The sequence below is a fragment of the Helicoverpa armigera genome, chromosome 3, assembly GCF_030705265.1.
Source record: "Helicoverpa armigera isolate CAAS_96S chromosome 3, ASM3070526v1, whole genome shotgun sequence".
In the NCBI taxonomy this organism is placed as follows: domain Eukaryota; kingdom Metazoa; phylum Arthropoda; class Insecta; order Lepidoptera; family Noctuidae; genus Helicoverpa; species Helicoverpa armigera.
Window position 1 is genome coordinate 10,289,793 of NC_087122.1, and position 19,934 is coordinate 10,309,726.

General features: G+C 37.4%; 4 protein-coding genes across 4 annotated transcripts in view; all 4 read left to right on the forward strand.

The window, feature by feature from the left end:
- Positions 1 to 19,934, forward strand: part of LOC110378530 (ornithine aminotransferase, mitochondrial) — a 93,544-nt gene that overhangs the window by 17,301 nt on the left and 56,309 nt on the right. The gene's annotated exons all lie outside the window — the stretch shown is intronic.
- LOC110378561 (F-box/WD repeat-containing protein 9) lies at positions 1,233 to 5,728 on the forward strand. Its single transcript, XM_021337882.3, has 6 exons — positions 1,233 to 1,392; positions 1,951 to 2,095; positions 2,456 to 2,767; positions 2,867 to 3,135; positions 3,262 to 3,802; positions 3,986 to 5,728. Exons 2-6 carry the CDS (start codon positions 1,970 to 1,972, stop codon positions 4,073 to 4,075), a joined length of 1,338 nt encoding a protein of 445 aa, XP_021193557.3. The 5' UTR covers positions 1,233 to 1,392; positions 1,951 to 1,969; the 3' UTR covers positions 4,076 to 5,728.
- Positions 9,205 to 19,424, forward strand: LOC110378545 (DNA ligase 4). The gene is made up of 14 exons (XM_049836564.2): positions 9,205 to 9,363; positions 12,250 to 12,437; positions 12,910 to 13,219; positions 13,392 to 13,567; positions 13,896 to 14,069; positions 14,349 to 14,544; positions 14,773 to 14,986; positions 15,141 to 15,276; positions 15,724 to 15,844; positions 16,664 to 16,857; positions 16,948 to 17,085; positions 17,163 to 17,424; positions 18,129 to 18,400; positions 18,691 to 19,424. Exons 2-14 carry the CDS (start codon positions 12,273 to 12,275, stop codon positions 19,018 to 19,020), a joined length of 2,688 nt encoding a protein of 895 aa, XP_049692521.2. The 5' UTR covers positions 9,205 to 9,363; positions 12,250 to 12,272; the 3' UTR covers positions 19,021 to 19,424.
- LOC135119325 (general transcription factor 3C polypeptide 3) lies at positions 9,362 to 11,901 on the forward strand. The gene has a single exon (XM_064043635.1). The coding sequence runs from the start codon at positions 9,492 to 9,494 to the stop codon at positions 11,856 to 11,858; it is 2,367 nt and encodes a 788-aa protein (XP_063899705.1). The 5' UTR covers positions 9,362 to 9,491; the 3' UTR covers positions 11,859 to 11,901.

Here is a 19,934-nt window from a genome sequence, read left to right on the forward strand (position 1 = left end):
GGCGATCGGCGAAGCGATCCCGTGTCATTTGAGTTTTGAGACTTAAAATAACTCAAACTTTTTTCTAAAAAACCAGTGTCCAGTGAAAAAGCCGCGAGCGTAGCGAGCACGAAATTTTTGAATTTTAGAACAGTAAAGTCCCTTAAAGAGTTTAAAAGAAACAGGCGTAAAGTGGAAAAGCCGCGAGCGTAGCGAGCGCGAAATTTTTGAGTTTTAGAACAGTAAAGTCCCTTAAAGAGTTTAAAAAAAACAGGGGTAAAGTGGAAAAGTCGCGAGCGTAGCGAGCGCGAAATTTTTGAGTTTTACGACAGTAAAGTCCCTTAAAGAGTTTAAAATAAACAGGCGTAAAGTGGAAAAGCCGCGAGCGTAGCGAGCGCGAAATGTTTGATTTTTGGGACTCAATAATACTTAAAGAAATTAGAAAAACCACCGTAATGTGAAAGGCGCGAGCGTAGCGAGCGCGAAATTTTTTGAGTTTTGGTACACAAAAGTCCTCCACTACCTAAACAACTTAGAAATCGTCAGCGTAGAGCGTCAGTTGTTTTTGCTACTTCGGTGCTTTAACTTTTTCTTAGATTGAGGACTCAAGAAGTAAACGCAGAAGAAGTTTTTTTCTAAGTTTGAGGAATTAATTTAAGTAATCAGGAAACAGAACAAAAATAAACAAGAAAGAAGAAGATAAACACTGAGAGGGGTGACACAGTCCGGCTGTCACCCCTCTCAGTGTTGCCTCGACGTCTCGCGCATGCACTGTTGTGGTTTTGTTTGAATATCGTGCATTTAGTGAACCTAGGCTTTGCAGATTAGAATGGCACCCTCAGTGACTTGTCCCTTCTGCCCGCGCCATCCTGGTCGTGCAGATATGTGCCGACCGAGATGGCACCCCCTTAGACGTGGCACCCGGGGCGGACCGCCCCCTCCGCCCCCCCCCTTACGCCGCTACTGTGGACAATCTTTCCAGATAATGGTGTATCCATACGTCTGAATCTATTTGCGACTCCTACTTACGTTTGCTGTGATAATAATATAACTGCGAGAGTACGAGAGATAACCGCTCTTGCATCTTGTAATCACTAAATGAAAAAATAATCTCCGTTTCGAATTTAATATTCTAAATTACTCTAACATTTACTAATATTAAAATATTTGTAATAGCATAGTATTAGTGGGCTATTGTAATAAAATAATCTGTATGATAGACGTGTAAGCTTAGTATGAAAAACCTTGTAGCCAGAACCAAAAAAAAAAATAAGCTTCAACTTGGTGTGTGACTTGTATTTTTTCTGTTTTGTTTTAAATTTTACCAAAATAGTACACAGTGGGACATATGATCAAGATAAAAATTAGACGGGCGTAACCACATATTATTGCCCTATTTTTCAGAGCTGAACGGTAATAGTTATGACATTTTATTTATTTAGGAAAGTAGATCTAATTAATCCAAACAAACCTTTGTTTTTGTTTCCTTTATTATGATTGGAAGCATTAGACTTAAATCATTACAAAGCTCTATCATGGAAATCGAAGAAGTGAACATATGTTGTTTTGATACGTAATGCAATTGAGGCCAAGGAAATCATCCACCTTGCAATAATGATATGTGACTGAATCACTTTCAATTAAATTCTTTTAAATGGCATAAAAAGTGTTTTAAATACAATTGAAAACTTCCAATATTTACCTTGGTAATGCAATCAAAATTTTAACTTTTTTAATATTTGACTTAACACAAGAAATCATTTATTGTATTGGAATATTGGTGTTTGTCCTGCATGGGACATAGGTTTTCTGTTATGGTCCTCTGAACATTCATAGCCAAAAAAAGAGGTCTCAAACATGCCAGGTGCAGCTAGTCATGCATGATAGATTTTAGATATGTTAGGGGACCAATAGCAAAAATGAACATCTGTTTACTATAATTTTATTGAGTAACATTTACTTTATTTTAAGTGTCCATTCTCGAATCAGAATGTGTGACGTACTTGGATCAGTTAAGGACCAGTTAACAGACATTGAAAATGAACTGGAAACAAATACGGAAGCTTGCGAAATGTTTGATTGTACGAAGCCCACGTTAGTGGATATGCCAGTTGAGGTATGTTTTTTTTTTTTCATATTACCTAAGGATAAGCACCCTTAATTAGAATATACTGAAATGTAAACATTTTTTTAAGTTTTCTGATGTTTTACCGTTGGCCCAGATGTCATTCTGGGTTTAAGGTTTGTAATAATTGTAAGGTTGCTGATTCAGTCAGTAAGGACAACAAACTTGCCAACTTTTCTGATGTGTGCATACCAAAATGTTTTGTTTGTATTTTGTGTTTAGCATTTATCGACTCCCACCTACTGCCTACATACAACCTGCCAAGTTATCCTAAGAAGTTATTTCAGCTTTTCTCTGATTTTTGCAAATAGATATAATATTTCTAAATTAATTTAAAAATGTCAATTACAGATACTATTAAAAATATGCTCTTTTCTGGATGCACACTTTTTAAAACACACTTTGAGTAAAGTGTGTCAACGATTTGAGGACATATTAGCAGATGATCATCTATGGAAATATTGGGTTCATAGTAAAATTAATGGCTGTTACCCAACACTACCTCGTCTGAAAGTATGGGAAGACACACAAATAGACTGGGAACCAGTATGTGTGGAAATGGATGTGGAGATGAAAAAATGGACAAATGTTAAGGATACAATGAGACATATTGTTGTGAAAGATGTTCATTTTGCTTCAGTGGATACTGTACTATTGGTCAATGTAAGTAAGATATTTACTTATTTTATTACATGGTATGGTTTTAACACAACAGTAACAATACATACATGTGATACATCTGAATCTTATACAATTTTTTAGAATGGTGAGATTTGTATATCAGGTGGTAGAGATCGTGGAATGGCACTATGGCATGTTTTGGATATTAGTCCTAATGATGAAAGTGACGTCGTCACCACATTTACTGATGCGAAGCCTAGGTATATCAGACATGATGCACACGCCGGATGGGTCTGGGACTTGGCTGCAGACAACATAGATTCTGCTACCACAATATATTCTGCATCATGGGACAATACAGTAAAAGTGTGGGATCTTGAGGCTGGATTTCATTGTAAACAAAGATTTCGGTAAGTAAAACTACATGTATAACGCTTGAAGTACAGAAAAACTATGATTGAAATAATTTTAAAGGTGCATTAAATGATAGATAAATAAGCATTACCCATATGTTGAATGTAATTTTTATTTTTCAGATGTGGTATGTCAGCATTGTCTGTTGTTACCATTGGTAATGAAGTTATTGCTGGATTATACTCCAAAAAGATCCTGTCTTTCGACTTACGAGCGGGGTCTTCTCCTACTTATTCATACAAGCCACATAAAGGACCAGTATTGGCACTTCAAACATTCGGTAATATGGTTGCCTCCTTGAGTGAGGACAAAACTATGGCTGTCTGGGATAGAGTTGCTGGGAAACTTTTATTAAGTGATGTGAAGATACCAACTGGTAAAGCTTATCCAGTTTGCATTAGCTGGAGTCCCTCCGCATTGTATGTGGGGGACTCGAAAGGTTGCCTACACTTGTTCAATCCTGAAGACCACACATATGTGAGAACACATGAATTATGGCCTGAGCCACCTATCACAAAACCACCCAGTAAGATAACAGGGTGCTATCAAAGTCCAGGCAATATGATAGTCTGCTCAGACAGAGGAGAAATTAAATTTATGTACAATTGCTACCCTCCACAAGAGTATACTAATGTGAAAAGCAGCACATTTGATATAACTCAGGTAAATAATAGAATTCATCAATGTGTTAATGTATTTTTCATCTATTAATAAAAGTTGCTGTATTAGTGTCTCTCGGATCTTTTAAATAAAAAAAAAGACTACCGTCCAATTGATTCTACCGAAACAGTTTCACTATAATTTATTTTTGTCAAATATTTCTAACCATATTTTGTATATTTTCAGTTACGGTATTTGAACGGCGTGCTGGTAGTCGGTACCTGTGATTCTGCACTCGAATTTTGGGTACCGAAAGAGAGATACCAAGATGACTAAAATATTTTTTAATGAAAGGTAGTTGGAATTTAGAGTTGACTTTTGTCCAATGTGAAGTCTGATAATGAAATGACAATGTCTATGTGTATTTAAAGTTTTATGTAACATAATTAACGTGTCAAATTGTATTAATACAAAAATTAACTTAAATGTCTAATTAGCCTATTTTAATGTTAATAGGTGCTGCAACTTCTTGAGCTTGTGCTATGATATAGTCTATGTTCAGTTTATAATCTTTACTGTGATATAGCATCTCAATTTATTATTTAATAGGATAATTGTTAAATCACATTTTATTTAAATGGATATGGCTGCTGTTGTACAACTGTAAAAATGAGTGTTGAAAATATGTTGGAATGATCAACATACTCTTACTGAATTCCTTTGAATGCATTTTAAAACTATTTTAGGTAATATACCAATCAGGCATTTTTTTATCATATCTGACGACAAAAGAACAGAATAGATAGATTATTATTTATTGAGGACCAATGAGATTAAATTAAAAGCAGAGGAAGTAAGCAATTGGTAGACATAATAAAATGTTCTATACTAGTTGGGAATAGAACTTCTTCCGACCAACTACAAAAATAAAAAAACCTAAGGCCTTGTTCCACTTGACTAATTAAGATGTAGTCAAGTAAAATAGCATTCAGGGAGTTAAAATTCTAAATTTAAAATTCTAGAATCTTAAGTCGGAAGATAAGTGTCCTTTGAGACTGAGTAGGTAAAGTAATTGGGAAGCGATTTAGGACTTTAGAATTTAGTCAAGTTTAACAAGGCCTATAGTGAGAAAAGCAATTTTTATTTTAAACAGCCTTTTCGTAACATAGTTGCAGTCTTTTAAAGCATTTTTTTTTTATTAACATCATTAATTTCTTAACGTAATGTTAAACTGATTTAATGTTCTCTACTATCTGCTGCTAACTGTACAAAATATCTATACGTATAATAAAAGGTACCTAATATTTAATAAGGTGAATGAGCTTCAGAAGATTGTGTATTCGGTTTGTTATTTATAAATGTTTCGAATCGTAGATGGTGAGCCAACAAGCTCACTTGCATTCAGTGTCGTTCTATTTTCTGTAGTGCATTAGGGTCAATTCACACTGAAAGAGCAGCGGCCGGCAGCGGCCGGCAGCGGCCGTAATTGCAAGGGATTGAGCGCGAGCGCGGCGGGCCGCGCGGCGCCGCGCTGGGCCGCACCGCGCCGCGCTCTTACATTTTCCGTGCTCTTACGGCCGCTGCTCTTTTAGTGTGAATTGACCCTTATGATGTGATGCGATTGAATCAATTCATTCACCTTATTCTCAATGGACTCTTTTCACGACTAGTAAAATCTGCTGTATAATGTTGTTAATACGGCCGTATGTAATATTGTTTTTAATACGGCCGGCTACTGGAACATGAATTTTCATTGTTCAGTAGCGCACAGAGACGCTCTAAGTGACTGCGTACATGCGTGTTCGTGAGTGCGTGCGAAAGTGTAAACTAGGCCTAATATAAACACGTTGTATACATGTCTTATCTGTTGTTAGAACCGTACGTAATAAGATAGTTATCGCTGAATTTTATTATGTCTTCAATGTGTTTTAAAGATTTTAAACCATTCATAAATACTTACATGATCTTCAAAATAAAGACTAATATAATCGTCTGTCTTTTACTTTTCAGCTAATATAATATCCTATTGACAGTACTGAAATTAAGTATAAATTAAGATAGATAATGATAAACACATTTACATTTGTCTGATAAAGGCAAAGTACTTCTATCCGCCGAAAGAAGGAAAGAGCAAGCCCATTTTAGAAGAGATTTCAAGTACAAAGTTGCGCGTTCACGTGAAGCTCATAGCCAAGTATCAGCTGCATGGGTTGATTATGGCCGGTAGGTACTTGGATAGGCAATCGGACTATCTACTTTACAACAGGTTCCTGCGTACTTCGGAAGGCACGTTAAAGTTAAAAGGCAAAAAGTCTGCCAACTAATTTTGCTAGTGCTATCGAGTTTGCTATAGTTATCGGCACGAATCTTGGGCTCTGACCTACATCTGCGCAGAAGTAATTTATTGGGTCCCGTTTGTGGTATGAAGTGAAGCGCGGGAGAAGGCTAAAGCGGTGATTGGCCCGCAGTGCATCGCGTCACAGCCGTCACTCGAGATTGGTTCTTTGCCAAAAAATCACTTCTGCGCAGATGTAGGTCAGAGCCCAAGATTCGTGCCGATAACTATATTGGGTTTACCGGGTAACTGGCTCGAAGAGTTCAGATGGCACTGGTACAGTTCAGTCTAAACCGGAACTGTAGGCTAAACAGGTACTTAAGTCTCATCCGGTTAAACTGGTAGCAGACCCCAACATAGATAGGAATAAACTATTCAGATTACGATGCCAAGTATGATTGCTTAGATAATATCAAACAAGCCCTAGTATTAGGCAATTAAACTACGACTGCTTGCTGATTGAGTGAGATTTACCTACGCGATAGCAAAAGAGCATATAACCAACTTTCATTTACGAATGTTTATATTTATAAATAGCTTTCGCCCGCGATTTCACACGCGTCCTGTAGCTGGATGGTGACGAAATCTAAATCCTAAAACCTTCTCCCGGGGTCTAAGTTACCTCCCCTCTAATTTTCAGCCAAATCGGTCAAGCCGTTTTCATGTTATGTCGTGACAACGGAAAGCGGGTTTCATTTTTATATACAGGGTTCAGGGTTACCGGGTACTGGTAACTCGACGTATTCCTTGCAGGACATCATAGTATGGTTAACATGCAACAAATAAGCCACTAAATGTTCTACCGAAGTTCAGTAGCCTTATTCGCTAACTCCACTGACAGCTCGCAGATATCATCAATTGGTAAAGTGTACATCAGTAAATTGTCAAACAGCTATTTTCTTATTCGCTAACGCCAGTTACCAAATGGAATGACGTCATCAGCATCGACACAGGCTGATATCCACCATGACTCATTTTGACAGCGGTTTCTGGGGCCTTATTCGCTAACTCCACTGACAGCTCGCAGTTATCATCATTTGGTAAAGTGTACATCGGTAAACTGTCAAACCGCTATTTTCTTATTTGCTAACGCCAGTTACCAACTGCGATGACGTCATGAGCGCCGACAGCGTTTGATGTCCACCGTAGATCATTTTGACAGCTGTTTCTGTATCGATAAACGTTAAATTGCGATTTCGTAAGCCCAGCGGGCAATGAGTGGACATCAAATTGATAGCCACTGACATTTTTTTAAATACACTACAAATAGCAGTGTTTTATGCCTCATCACTGGGATGTCTATACTATATTGTTGCATCAGACATATTAGATTTCTCTAATTTTGCGATTCCAATAGAAATACAAACCCTGAGTCGTTTCCTTTATTTTTTGATAGTGTTATTTTTAATTGTATTATTTTAATTTGTTTTATCTTTCTTTGTGTGGAATAAAAATTTCGCGTGTATTTTTGCTGGCATTTGTGGAATAAGAGACAAAACGAAGTTTATCCAGAATCCAGAAACGTCGTATGCGTGATTGCAATAATTCTCTGGATTTACGGGAGAAGGAATTCATGGCAAATTTCCGTATCAACAAATCAAGGTTTCAGCGAGTTTCGGCAGAGTTACGTCCGTTTCTGCAACGTGCTCAACAAAACACTGCTGTTGCAATTGAGCTAAAAGTAAGAATTTATAACGTAAAAAGTTAAATAAATACCAATATTACATAATTTGATGTTACTTATTTGCAGCATGTCTCAACCTTCATTTAGTAAGTGAGGTAACCGATGCTCTCAATGTATGGGACGACCTACTCAAGTACGTAAAGTTACCTTCTTGTAGTGTACCAATTTTTGTTTTGCATGCAAAATATAGGAATCTACGTATCAAAATATTGTTTACGTTGTTAAACTTATAATAACTACAATACTCACAATATTCTCAATTAAAATATTGTTCAACCACACGGAATTTTAGACACCAAGTTCACACACAATAGAAAGCAAATACTGAATTTTACCGCCACAGATTGTTTTTAAATATATAACACGCTGAAAATAAAGCGTTCTCTCAAACGTAGTAATCTAATGCTAATAGGGTATTTCCTACTTAGCAGTATAATAGTCGATAAAAAAATAGAGTTGTCAAGTTGTCATCGTAGTTTTGGCGTCAGCAACCGTGTAACGATATCCACCGATATCCACTTCATGCGATACAGAATACCAATGTTTTGAACTTATAGGTTGACATCAAAGTTCCGATGACAACTGAGGCCAGTTGACATCTGAGAATTCGAAAGTTAGCGAATAAGCCAGCAGTACTTAGTTTTTGTGTTAGTAAGGGTTTTAGATTTTTTGTGAAAAATCCCAGATTAAATTATTTGAAGCCAATTTGAAAATTATTCATGTCATTGTACTGAAATTGAAGTACAGTCGCCCCGTGTATTTTTCACTTATAATACCACAAGAGCTTCAAAATTATCGGGTATTTTCCGATAGGTTCGTTGCAAACAAATGAAGGAGTCAAGTTTTTCAGGTTAAAAGCGCGAGTGATTTTTCCTGAAAAACTTGACGACTTTATTTGTTTGCAGGGAACCTTGAGGGAAATGCCAGATAATTTTGAAGCTCGTGTGGTATTCGGGGGATTATTTTTCCGTCCCAAATGTCGGCCACAACCTGTCAGTTTGACGTAGCAACGACCAGAGAAAATATTCAAAAAAAATTATCAGTATAATACCATGTAGGTTGTACCACGTGACGTCGAATGGTGCAATTCTATTGGTCGATATTTGGGTCGGAAAAATAATCACAAAAAATCTAAAACCCTTACTAACTCAAAAACTACTGAATTTCGGTAGAACATTTAGTGGCTTAATTTGTTGCATTTTAACCCTACTTAATAATGTCCTGCAAGGAATACGTCGAGTTACCAGCAATCCTGTATATTTCCGAATGATAATGTAGGTCTAGGAACCGCCATAAACGGTAAATACTTTCGGACCATACAGCGACTCAGCCGTCAGGTTGTCAGTTGTCATGGAAAAGAAAAACGTCAATGTCACATTTAATATCAAATATTACGAGCGTGCGGTGCTAATAAAGCTGTTTTCCTGTTTCTCAAAAATAATAGTAAAAATCTCGAGATCGTCTGTAAAAGTGTAAAAGAAGGCGATGATATTTAATGTATTGTAATACCATAGGTGCCCCAAAGTTCTAGCGAAGCCTAAGAAAAAATGAAAACTATGTGTTCAAGAAGCTGAACCAAATTATTCTATTTTGTTTTCATTTCAAGTAAGTTAATATTCAAGATTAATGCTTTGTTATAGCGTATACTAAATCTTACAATAAAATAGACCGAGCAATTGAAAGAATACTAAATCTTCACATTTAGGAAAATAATTTAAAACATAAACATCAAAATGGAGTTAGAAAAGGATTTGACAAGTAAGTTCTTGAGTGGGGAAATGTCTTTTGCTGAATATTCCAATGAATGGTACAATATTGAAGATGAAGAAGACGTCGACGAAGCTAGTAAACGAAATGACGATGGACCCTTATTATTTACTGAAAAAGGAATGCACAGACGCCGCAAATATGCTCGTCTGCCACCAGGCCTCCTCGGTTTGATGGGTGAAGCAAACTTGCGATTTGTTAGAGGAGATAAAGATACTGCTGAAAAGATGTGTCACGAAATTATTAAGCAATTTCCAACTGCTCCTGAACCATACCAAACACTAGCTCAAATATATGAACAAGATACTGAAAAGTCACTTCAGTTTTCGCTTCTAGCAGCCCACTTGAGCCCTCCAGATGCTGAAGAATGGCTGAGACTTGCTGCAATATCAAAACAAAGGGAAGATTACAAACAAGAGATGATTTGCTACACACAAGCTATAGCAGATGATCCGCATAACTTTGACAGTCATGTAAAAAGAATGGAGCTTCTTGATAAACTAGAAAACATGAAATATCCTATTCAGACCTTACATATAACCAAACTTAAGTGTTATCACAAAATAGTAACCTCATTGCCTGCATCAGAAGGAGAAACCATAATGAAGTATGCTAAACTGGCTGTAACACAGTATCACAATAATAATGAAATGGAACGTGCACTAGCAGTGATGTCTTCTGCTTATAAAAAATGTCCAACACTATTCACTTTAGAAGACCTTAATATATTCTTGGAATTGCTAATTGGTCAAAAACAATTCCACACATGTATTGAAATATTTGTTGCAAATGCAGGAGTTGAAATAGAAGCTGAAATACAAACCGTGAAAAATGCTGAGGGTGACATAGAGGAGCAGACTAATTACTTGAATTGCTCTATTCCCAACTCCTTGCCTATAGATTTAAAGAGCAAGTTGTTGGTCTGTTTCATTCATCTTGGAGCCATTAATTTGGTTCAAACATTACTGAATGATTTCTTGTGTAATGATGTAGAAAAGGCTGGAGATTTATATATGGATATAGAAGAAGCACTTTCTTCAGCTGGACATCATGAGTTAGCAATAAAACTATTAGAGCCATTAGTGAAAAATAATAGCTTTGATCTTGGAGCTGTGTGGCTTAAACATGCAGATTGTTTGTACATGTTAGGCAGAGAAAGTGATGCTATAGCCTCTTTCTACAAAGTGTTAAAACATGCACCACAACACCCTGATGCTAGAAGAAAGTTGTACTCCATTCTTGAGAAGAAAGGTCGCATTGATGAAGCCTTGCAAATGTTAGAACAAGATTTTAAATATGTGGTTAATGCCAATCTGCTTTATGAACAATGTTTGGCTTTAAAGAAATACAACAAGTTACATAAGTACTTAGAGGTAGGTGAAGCCCTGCTCTCCAAAAATTTTGTGCGGTTTAGGCATCAAGAGGAATTAAATATGGCATGTATGGTAAGGTGTGGAATTGAGCTTATACACAATTTTCGTACATTGCGAGGAGAAAGCCAGTATCATGAAAATGATATTCACTTTGATGAAGATGAACCATTCAAATTCACTCCACAGCAAGAATGGGATTTCTTTCTAGAAATGCTGAGGACAGCTTGTAATCTAAAAAAATACTTTACAATGCAAAGATTAACATTTGGAGCAATGATGTCTAAGAGTTTATCTCCACATAGAATGGATATTGATTTTTATTGTCTGCAAGCCTGCCTATTAAGTAATGATAACCATAATGCCTCTCGTTTCATAAGAGAGTTTGCTCAGAAGCATCCAACTTCACGCACCTGGAACTTATTGAATCTTGTTATTAATTATACTGATAGGAACACAAATTCAAAATTCTTGTCAAGATTGTTCCAAAGAGATACTAGTAATAATGTTATAAAGAACCTGTTCCTGGGAAATAACTTCCTCATATCAGGGAGATACTTGGTGACATTGAAATATTATTTAGAGTATCATGACAAATGCAGAGATCCCTTGTCTGCATTTTTGATTGCTGTAACTATTTTGGTAATGGCAGCACAGCGAACTGTAGATAAGCATCACAATCTTATTCTGCAAGGATTGGCTTACATGGAAACATATCGAAATTTAAGGAAATGTGACCAAGAAGCTAATTACAATATGGGAAGAGTTTATCAAATGCTGAATATCAATAACCTGGCTATCGAATACTATGAAAGAGCACTGGCTTGTGAACAAGTTGCAAAATGTGATCAACATGGAACTATTGACCTGACAAAGGAAACTGCCTATAATTTATATTTGCTTTATAAAGACCATTCTCCTTTGATGGCTAGGAAATATTTGATGAACTATCTTGTTATCTAATAAATGTGTGTATAAACATGCTAACAAAAACAGTTTTAATTCCATCCCTTAGTTTTAGAGAAAACAAATTGATACAGGTACTATATCTGTTGCTTGTCTGGTTATACCAAAAATTATGGTTGTTGACAGACACTATACGAACGAAATAAATTATTAATATGGCTATACCATATTAATAATTTATTTCGTTAACCTACTTGGTATGGTAGGTATATAGTATATAGCCAGGGAGCCACTAGATACATAAAACAAAGACAATATAAAAAGAATGTCAGCTATTTCCTTGACTAAAATCAGTAGTTAGTTATGTACCTTATTATAGTAATAATAGACACTCAATACAAACACGATTCCTAGTCCTTATACTCCTCATATATTTTGTTTGTTTTAGGAGTTAGTTTATAAATAACTATCATGGCCAATGAAGTAACGCCAGCAAATGAAATAAAGTTTGAAAAGCTGTGCAATCTCTTAGAACAATTGCACAAGAGGAAAAAGCAAAGACAAGAGCAAGATAAGATATTGGGAGCTTTTATAAACGAGTTCAAAATGACTGCATCACAAATCGTAGGCCAAAAGGTAATCAATCAGACATTTATACTTTCACATCATCATGCTCCTAACAGAGTACAATTTCATTTAAAATAAATAGATGGGTGAAATAAATAGATAATTGAAGTCTAGGTATCTTTGCCGGGTAAAAAATAGGTAACAAGATAGGTTTACCTAAATACTAAAAACTCCCATAAGTGGCTGACTGTCACAACAACATAGACATCAGAGAAATACAAAAGTCACTGAACACATTTCAGATTTTTATAAACTTTTGTTGTTGACTGTACCTTGTACAACGAACCCTGTATGTCTTCCTATGGCACACTTATTTTCTTTGTTTCTGTGTATGGCGGTGTTTCGGTTTGTAACCATGATCGCTCCAAGTAAGCAGACTGGTCGCTTTATTTTCAACTGATGCATTTCTCGAAAGCAGTACTCAGCAGTGGCGCTAAAACACCGTGCAATTCTTTCGTCACTTTATTATTTACTTTTCCAGAACCCCAGCATTTTTCCTATCCTAAGACTGCTGTTACCCAAACTGGATAGAGAAAGGAATGCATACAATTTAAAAGAGAACAAATTGGGTGTTCTACTGGTCAAAGTTCTATCGTTGAGCAAGCAGTCGCGAGATGCTCAAAAGCTGTTGAACTACAGATCCGTCAGTAATTCCACAGACAGTGACTTCGCTGGCGTGGCCTACTTTGTGTTTAAGAGTAGACTTAGCCCAAAATCAGATGGATTCACCGTTGGTGATATCAATGAAATCCTTGATAAAATTGCTTCTGCTGAAGTTGGAAAGAAAGCCTGTAAGTAAATGGTTAGTTAATATGCTTAGTTACCGCCAAACTTTGTGGCAACTCGGATTATCGCGCGAATTGTGAGTGGCCGAGGTGCATGAGGGGCCACACATAGATACCTGTATATTAAAGATGAGGATATACCTACTACACCTTTTGTAAAATTTAAAACTTATTTCAGCTGTTCTTGATGACATGTTCAGTCATGTGATAAACAAAGTGACCGCGGATCAATTGAAGTGGTTCCTGAGGATAATTCTCAAAGACCTAAAGCTTGAAATAGGAAGCAATCGTATATTAGGGCTGTTTCATCCCGACGCTCCCGAATATTTTGAGACATGTGGACTTTTGTCCAAGGTTGGTAATAATGGCCTAAATTATGTGTTTATAGCTAAGTAGTTCACACTTAAATTCACGTCTTCAGCACCTGTAGATAAGCCACCCATTTTTTGAATTAGGAGCCACTTGTGACGTCAACCACAGCCCAACAATTCGACAATATGTTTTCTTATCTATCTATCGTACTAGAATCTCGTTGACCATGTAAGTACCTACATATACGATGTTGGTTGCATGGGTGCTGTCTATCGGTATAGGTACCCTACATAGCATTTTTTTCCTCGGAATGTTCGCCTCCATGAGTAAATATACCTTTTGACGTAATGAGAATTTTGTATTGGCTTAGGTGTGTGAAGAACTAGGCGATGGAGACGCTCGTCCCCTAGAGCTCGGAATACAGATGTTCCTAGCCATAAGCCCCATGCTTTCTGAACGCCTTGATGTCAAACATATAGCCAGACAACTTTCCTCGGACAAAACTTATCAGATAGAAAATAAGTTTGATGGGGAGCGGTTTCAGGTAAGCCCTTTTAGATACAAGATTTTCACCTATGCGATTTTGACCCTTATTGTTATTACCATTAAATGCTTTATTTTGTTATTAGCTGCCTATCCTGTAGGCTTGAGGTACAGTGCTATCATGTTTTTTTGTGTAGTAAATCATCAATTTGTGTCTTAGAGGTATATAATATTTTAGGTTTTATGTTAGTAAATAGGTAAGATGGAAAACCCGCTAAATGATAATATTATTTTATAAAGAAGATATCTACATTATCTCATCGTTTTTTATATAAAACAGATGCACATGGAAAACGGGCGGTTTGAATACTTTTCGAGAAGAGGGTTTTCCTTTGCCAAGAATTACGGAAGCTCATACGACTCCGGGTTGTTGACGCCTTATCTCAAGGAGTGCTTTTCGTCAGAAGTCTCAAGTATTATTCTAGACGGCGAGATGATGGGCTGGCACAAGGAACGAGAGTGTTTCAGCTGTAAAGGTACAAAAGATAAAATTTTCTTCCTATTTTCTGAATAGGTAATTGTTCTGTGTCTATGGGCTATCAATTATTAGTAGTTACCTAGGTACCTATTGTCATCAGATCTAAGAGGCAAAGAAATTTGACGAGAAATATGTATCTATTTTTGTTCATATCTACAATTTTAAATGTAAAGAGTATGCTCGAATTTCTAACTTTACAATAACGAATTATCTCTTCTTTTAACAGGAATGGCTTTCGACGTTAAGAAGATAACGGAGAACTCAAAGTTCCGTCCATGTTTCTGTGCGTTTGATATCCTGTACTTCAATGGCAGAACTCTAGTGGGGCCGCCGGAGAAAGGAGGTTTACCACTCAGTGAGAGACTTCGTATTTTAGACAAGATATTTGCTAACGTCCCTGGAGTTATACAGCATAGTGAACGCCAGATTATTTCGCAGAGGTGATTATTAATTATTTTTTTAGGGATAATTCTTTGTTTGTATACAGAGTGTTCCTCAAAATTGAACCGTGCTACATCTCCTAATGATTCTTTACAAGAGTTTTATGAAAGGTACAAGTCGTAAAATTATGAAAATGTCTTTGATTTCATGAAGGACGATATTTCCTGATATACTGGAAGCTTTGAACAAGGCCATAGAGAACCAAGACGAGGGTATAGTTGTCAAAGATGTGGATTCCTACTACATTCCAAATAAACGCAACGCTGGCTGGTACAAGATTAAACCTGAGGTAAGTGACATGATAGCTTACGTATTATTTTGTTAGGTGCGACCAAATGGGGAATTCAGGGATTATGAGGTCGACCCTATTAAAGAATTAAAGCTCGAAGGAAAAATCCGACATTGATATATGGGCGAGTTAAATCACCCAAAACTCCCAATTGACACTTGGAACTACCACCTCGAGTATAGTTATCGGCACGAATCTTGAGCTCTGACCTACATCTGCGCAGAAGTGATTTATTAGCAAAGAACCTATCCCGAGTGATGGCTATGACGCGATGCACTGCGGGCCAATCACCGCTTTAGCCCGCTCTTGCGCCTCACTTCATACTACAAAAGGGACCCAATAAATTACTTCTGCGCAGATATAGGTCAGAGCTCAAGATTCGTGTCGATAACTATACCTAGTTAATAGCCCCTTGCTGGCAACTTGACCCTTACCTAATTATTCCAGTACACAGAGGGAACTATGAGCGACCTTGACCTCGTCATCATCGGTGCTGAAGAAGCTGCAAACAAGAGACAAGGACGCGCCAAGAGCTTTCTCGTCGCCTGCTCCGATGGTGGCGCTCCCGGTAAGTCTGAATGACTAAAGGAAAATGGTAGTTCAGATTTCAGAGATTCTTAAAAAAAAACACATTTTTACAGCGCGTCACTTTAGCTATCTATATACCTAATTTCGTGTAGATAACCATCATATTATAACATAAAATAAAAAACCGGCCAAGTGCGAGTCGGACTCGTGCACGAAGGGTTCCGTAAATTACAGTTAAATCAACCTATCTCAAAAACTATAAGAGATACTTTGATCAAACCAAAAATCGTTGAAAGAGTTAATTAGCATGCATCACCTCTATTTTTTTTAGAATTTTATACCCCGTAGTTATAAAAATAGAGGGGGGGGGACATACTTTTTACGACTTTGAGAGCTGATATCTCAAAAACCGTTCACTTTAAGAAAAATGTTTTTTAGAAAACTTTATATCATTTTAAAAGACCTTTCCATTGATACCCCACACGGGTATGTACATCGAAAAAAAAAATTTCATCCCTCAGTTACATGTATGGGGGGCCCCACCCCCAATTCTTTTTTTTACTATTTAGTGTCATATTTTTGTAGCGGTTCATACAACACATATTCCCATCAAATTTCATCACTGTAGTACTTATAGTTTCCGAGTAAATCGGCTGTGACAGACGGACAGACGGACAGACGGACAGACGGACATGACGAAACTATAAGGGTTCCGTTTTTGCCATTTTGGCTACGGAACCCTAAAAAGGAACTTTTCACAAAATACGCTAGTGTGGAACCGCTTAACAATTTTAAGAGTATTTTTTTTGTCATTTCTAAACTCTTTTTCCAACTTTTCTAAAGTTTTTGTATCTGTTAGGTAAAACGCCTGATCGCTGGGTATTAGTGGGGCGAGTATCAACGGGCCTAACATTTGACGAGCGTGAGAGTTTGTGTGCCGCTCTCGAACGTCACTGGGTCTCCTACAGACAGACGCCTGCCCCGACTCACTTGTATTTCAATAAGGAGAAACCAGACTTCTGGATATTACCTGAACATTCCATTGTTTTAACGGTAAGGGATAATTCCAGCTATCTAAGACTTAACGCCTAGTCTTTTACAGTTCTTATTCGGTTTAAATAATAGTCTAAACGTTTTGACAAGGTCCGGGCGTCGGAGCTGATCAGAACCACGGGATTTGGGGCGGATTATACTCTTCGCTTTCCGCGTGTCATGAGAGTACGAGATGATAAACCTTATCAAGACTGCATGACTTTGGCCGAATTCAATCAACTTTGCGCAGTAAGTTTTTATCTCCACTTGACACTCTAGCACTGCGTTTCACATACATACCTAAATAAATGTAACTATGTTTTAAGCATAAAGGACCAGTAGTCAAGTTGAGCACTAATCTAATTAATGGAGAGCAAATGGATGAGATAAAACCCCGGGCGAAACGGAAGACTCAACAGCCGCAAGTCGCCGAGCAGTTTCAGATCAGCTCAACTGGTGACGTCGAAGCTACGTCAAAAGCATTGCTCGGAAGAAAAGTGTGTATATTGTCGGATGATGACGATTGTAAGCGACCGGAGCTTTGTAAGATCATTGAGTCCCACGGAGGGAAGGTTGTGGCGAATACGGGTATGTTGTCTTATAATCTTCACTATACATATCTTTTAATGAAAACAGTACGTAAATATCCAGAGATGGTTGCTTTATTTGCCTCATATTTAATTATTCCTATTCACTGACCACTGTCGTCATTCTCCAATTGAGGCTGGTAGAATATTTATTTTGAAGTCAGTTTAGTCAGTTTTCCAGGTATCTTATATGAAGCGACTGACTATCCTTCCTGGTCCAAACTTTCATAACCCAGGTGTCTAACTTCCATCTGAATCGAATGCCTTAATTACTACGAGGACCCACAGAGTATTATGCTGTCCCGAAAACTGGGGAATTGTATTCACATAGGACCAACCAACTCCGTTCCGTCGGCGCTAAGCGCTCCTTAACTTTCCATCGTCGGAACTTTTGTACCCAATTCAGGACACCAGTTTTATACACCGTTAGGCGATTAACACACGGCACCGCGCACCGCCGCGGTAGGCGGTGAAGCAGATCTCATGTCGCATTGACCTGTATTAAATCCGTTGATGCCTAACACACGAACACCGCCTGACCGCGCGTTCGAGCGGTGCTCTTTTGTTCGAGCGCCACCGCCCTCCGCGGCGGTGCGCGGTGCCGTGTTTTAATCGCCTTAGTATGGAAAACGAGACGTTTCTTGTTTAAAGAAATCAGTTACTATGTACAAGTCAGCTCTGAAACTGAACTGTTAACCGTATCAGGGTTGGACACATGGTGCTGCATAGCGGGTCGTGTCACAGCTCACGTGAAGGCAGTCATGACGGCTCGAGCATATGACGTGTTGCCCACATCCTGGCTGCGGGCCCTGCCGCCCTCCCCCGCGCCCGCGCACCCCGCGCCTCTCGACATGCTGGCCCTCAGTGACGTCACGCGACGCAAGCTCGCTCGACACTACGATGTGCATGGAGACAGCTATACGGAGCTAATAGATGAAGACACGCTCGTCAAGTGTTTTAAGAAAATGGATGATGATGTAAGTAGTTCAATATGTACCTATCGGACTCAATTGAACTTACCTGATTCGAAATGTCATAGAGACAACGACACACGAACACGAACAATGCTTGAGTTCGGTCTCTGTTATTAATTAACCGACTTCAAAAAAAGAGGTCCTACTTTGACCCTGTATGTATGTAAGTATGCTTGTGCGCGATTCTCTCAATTTTGGCTGTACCGATTTTGATGCGGTTTTCAACATAGCATTTATGGAAATTTGATTTTTCTCTGCAATCACTTTTTCAAAAATGCCTTTTTTCATAACAGATACCGATCTACCTAACAACTCAAGAGATGCTGAACTTAGATAAGGAGATATTTGGCGATAACAACCCACACTCGTTTCTACGCCCGTGCTGCATACACATACGGAACCCTGAAAGCATAGACGCTATAGTAGCTCGAATGTACGGGGCCACGGTACTTGACAATACGGCTTCTCACTGCACCCATATAGTTGTACCCACCACTATAGATAAAACAGAACTTGATAATATTAAAAAGTCATCCAATGGCTTGATAGTCAGTGAAGATTGGCTAAATGAATGCTTTTCGCAAAAACAGTTAGTTCCTGAAGAAAAGTTTCTTGTTATGTGACACCGGCTTTATTTTATTTCTACTTTTTTAGTAGAAGAAATAACGATATTAATTAGGTGATATAGATTTGCTGTCTGTTTTAAAGCAAATAAAAGATTATTTAAATTCTATGAAGTTAAGAATTATCTGTCGGTCTAGTGGCTGAAAGATGGAGGTGTGCCTGTAAGTTTTCTGAGGATGTGATCATTAGTAAAATAATAATATTTTAGTGCTTACTGTTTTAAAAAAGTAGGTAACACTGTATTTTTATATTTTTTTATGTGTAAGTACGTACTATTCTATCATTCGTTATTCAGTTATTATGGAATATATTTTGATTTATATCCTATGCATTAGGAAAGATTTTAATACATTTTGTGTAAATTTACCTTTATTTTTATGAATTATATCTTAAACGTTTAAAATGTATTGTTACTTATATCGTACCTACTTTAACTGTTATCGTTTTTACTTACTTATGAAACTTATGTCCGCGATTGTACCTACAATATATTATTAGGCTTATGAACATAACTTGATATAAAACCACACATATAATAAACACGTCTTAATAAACCTAAACTAAATTACAACAAAAAGTCCTGGTTTGTTAACACTGCATATTGTACAATCAAAGCTACTGAGGCGCATAATGAATTGAATGCACGCGTGAAACCTTACACAGAAGGCGTTTGTTCCACCACTCGGTAATACGAGGGTTACCAAAGACGGCTTTATGTTATGAATTAACTCGCGATTATGGCAATCAAAGATACGTTGTGTGGTACTATTATTAACTTAATACTTCATTAGTGTTAATGCGTATGCTTGTTATTAAATTACTGATATTTATTTCTACCGATATTTTTTTTCTAATTAGGCTAATGTTTGGTAGACTAATTTAAGTTACCTACTGTGCAAAAATACGTAGTTAT

What these genes read in the sequence shown, in the direction of transcription:
- LOC110378545 (XM_049836564.2), top strand. Translation starts at nt 12,273, where the DNA reads ATGGCCAATGAAGTAACGCCAGCAAATGAAATAAAGTTTGAAAAGCTG. An exon ending in GAAGGTTGTGGCGAATACGG is followed by an intron (nt 17,425 to 18,128) that starts GTATGTTGTCTT and finishes TAACCGTATCAG; the next exon opens with GGTTGGACACATGGTGCTGC. An exon ending in TTAAGAAAATGGATGATGAT is followed by an intron (nt 18,401 to 18,690) that starts GTAAGTAGTTCA and finishes TTTTCATAACAG; the next exon opens with ATACCGATCTACCTAACAAC.
- LOC110378561 (XM_021337882.3), top strand. Translation starts at nt 1,970, where the DNA reads ATGTGTGACGTACTTGGATCAGTTAAGGACCAGTTAACAGACATTGAA. An exon ending in ATACTGTACTATTGGTCAAT is followed by an intron (nt 2,768 to 2,866) that starts GTAAGTAAGATA and finishes ACAATTTTTTAG; the next exon opens with AATGGTGAGATTTGTATATC. An exon ending in CATTGTAAACAAAGATTTCG is followed by an intron (nt 3,136 to 3,261) that starts GTAAGTAAAACT and finishes TTTATTTTTCAG; the next exon opens with ATGTGGTATGTCAGCATTGT.
- LOC135119325 (XM_064043635.1), top strand. Translation starts at nt 9,492, where the DNA reads ATGGAGTTAGAAAAGGATTTGACAAGTAAGTTCTTGAGTGGGGAAATG.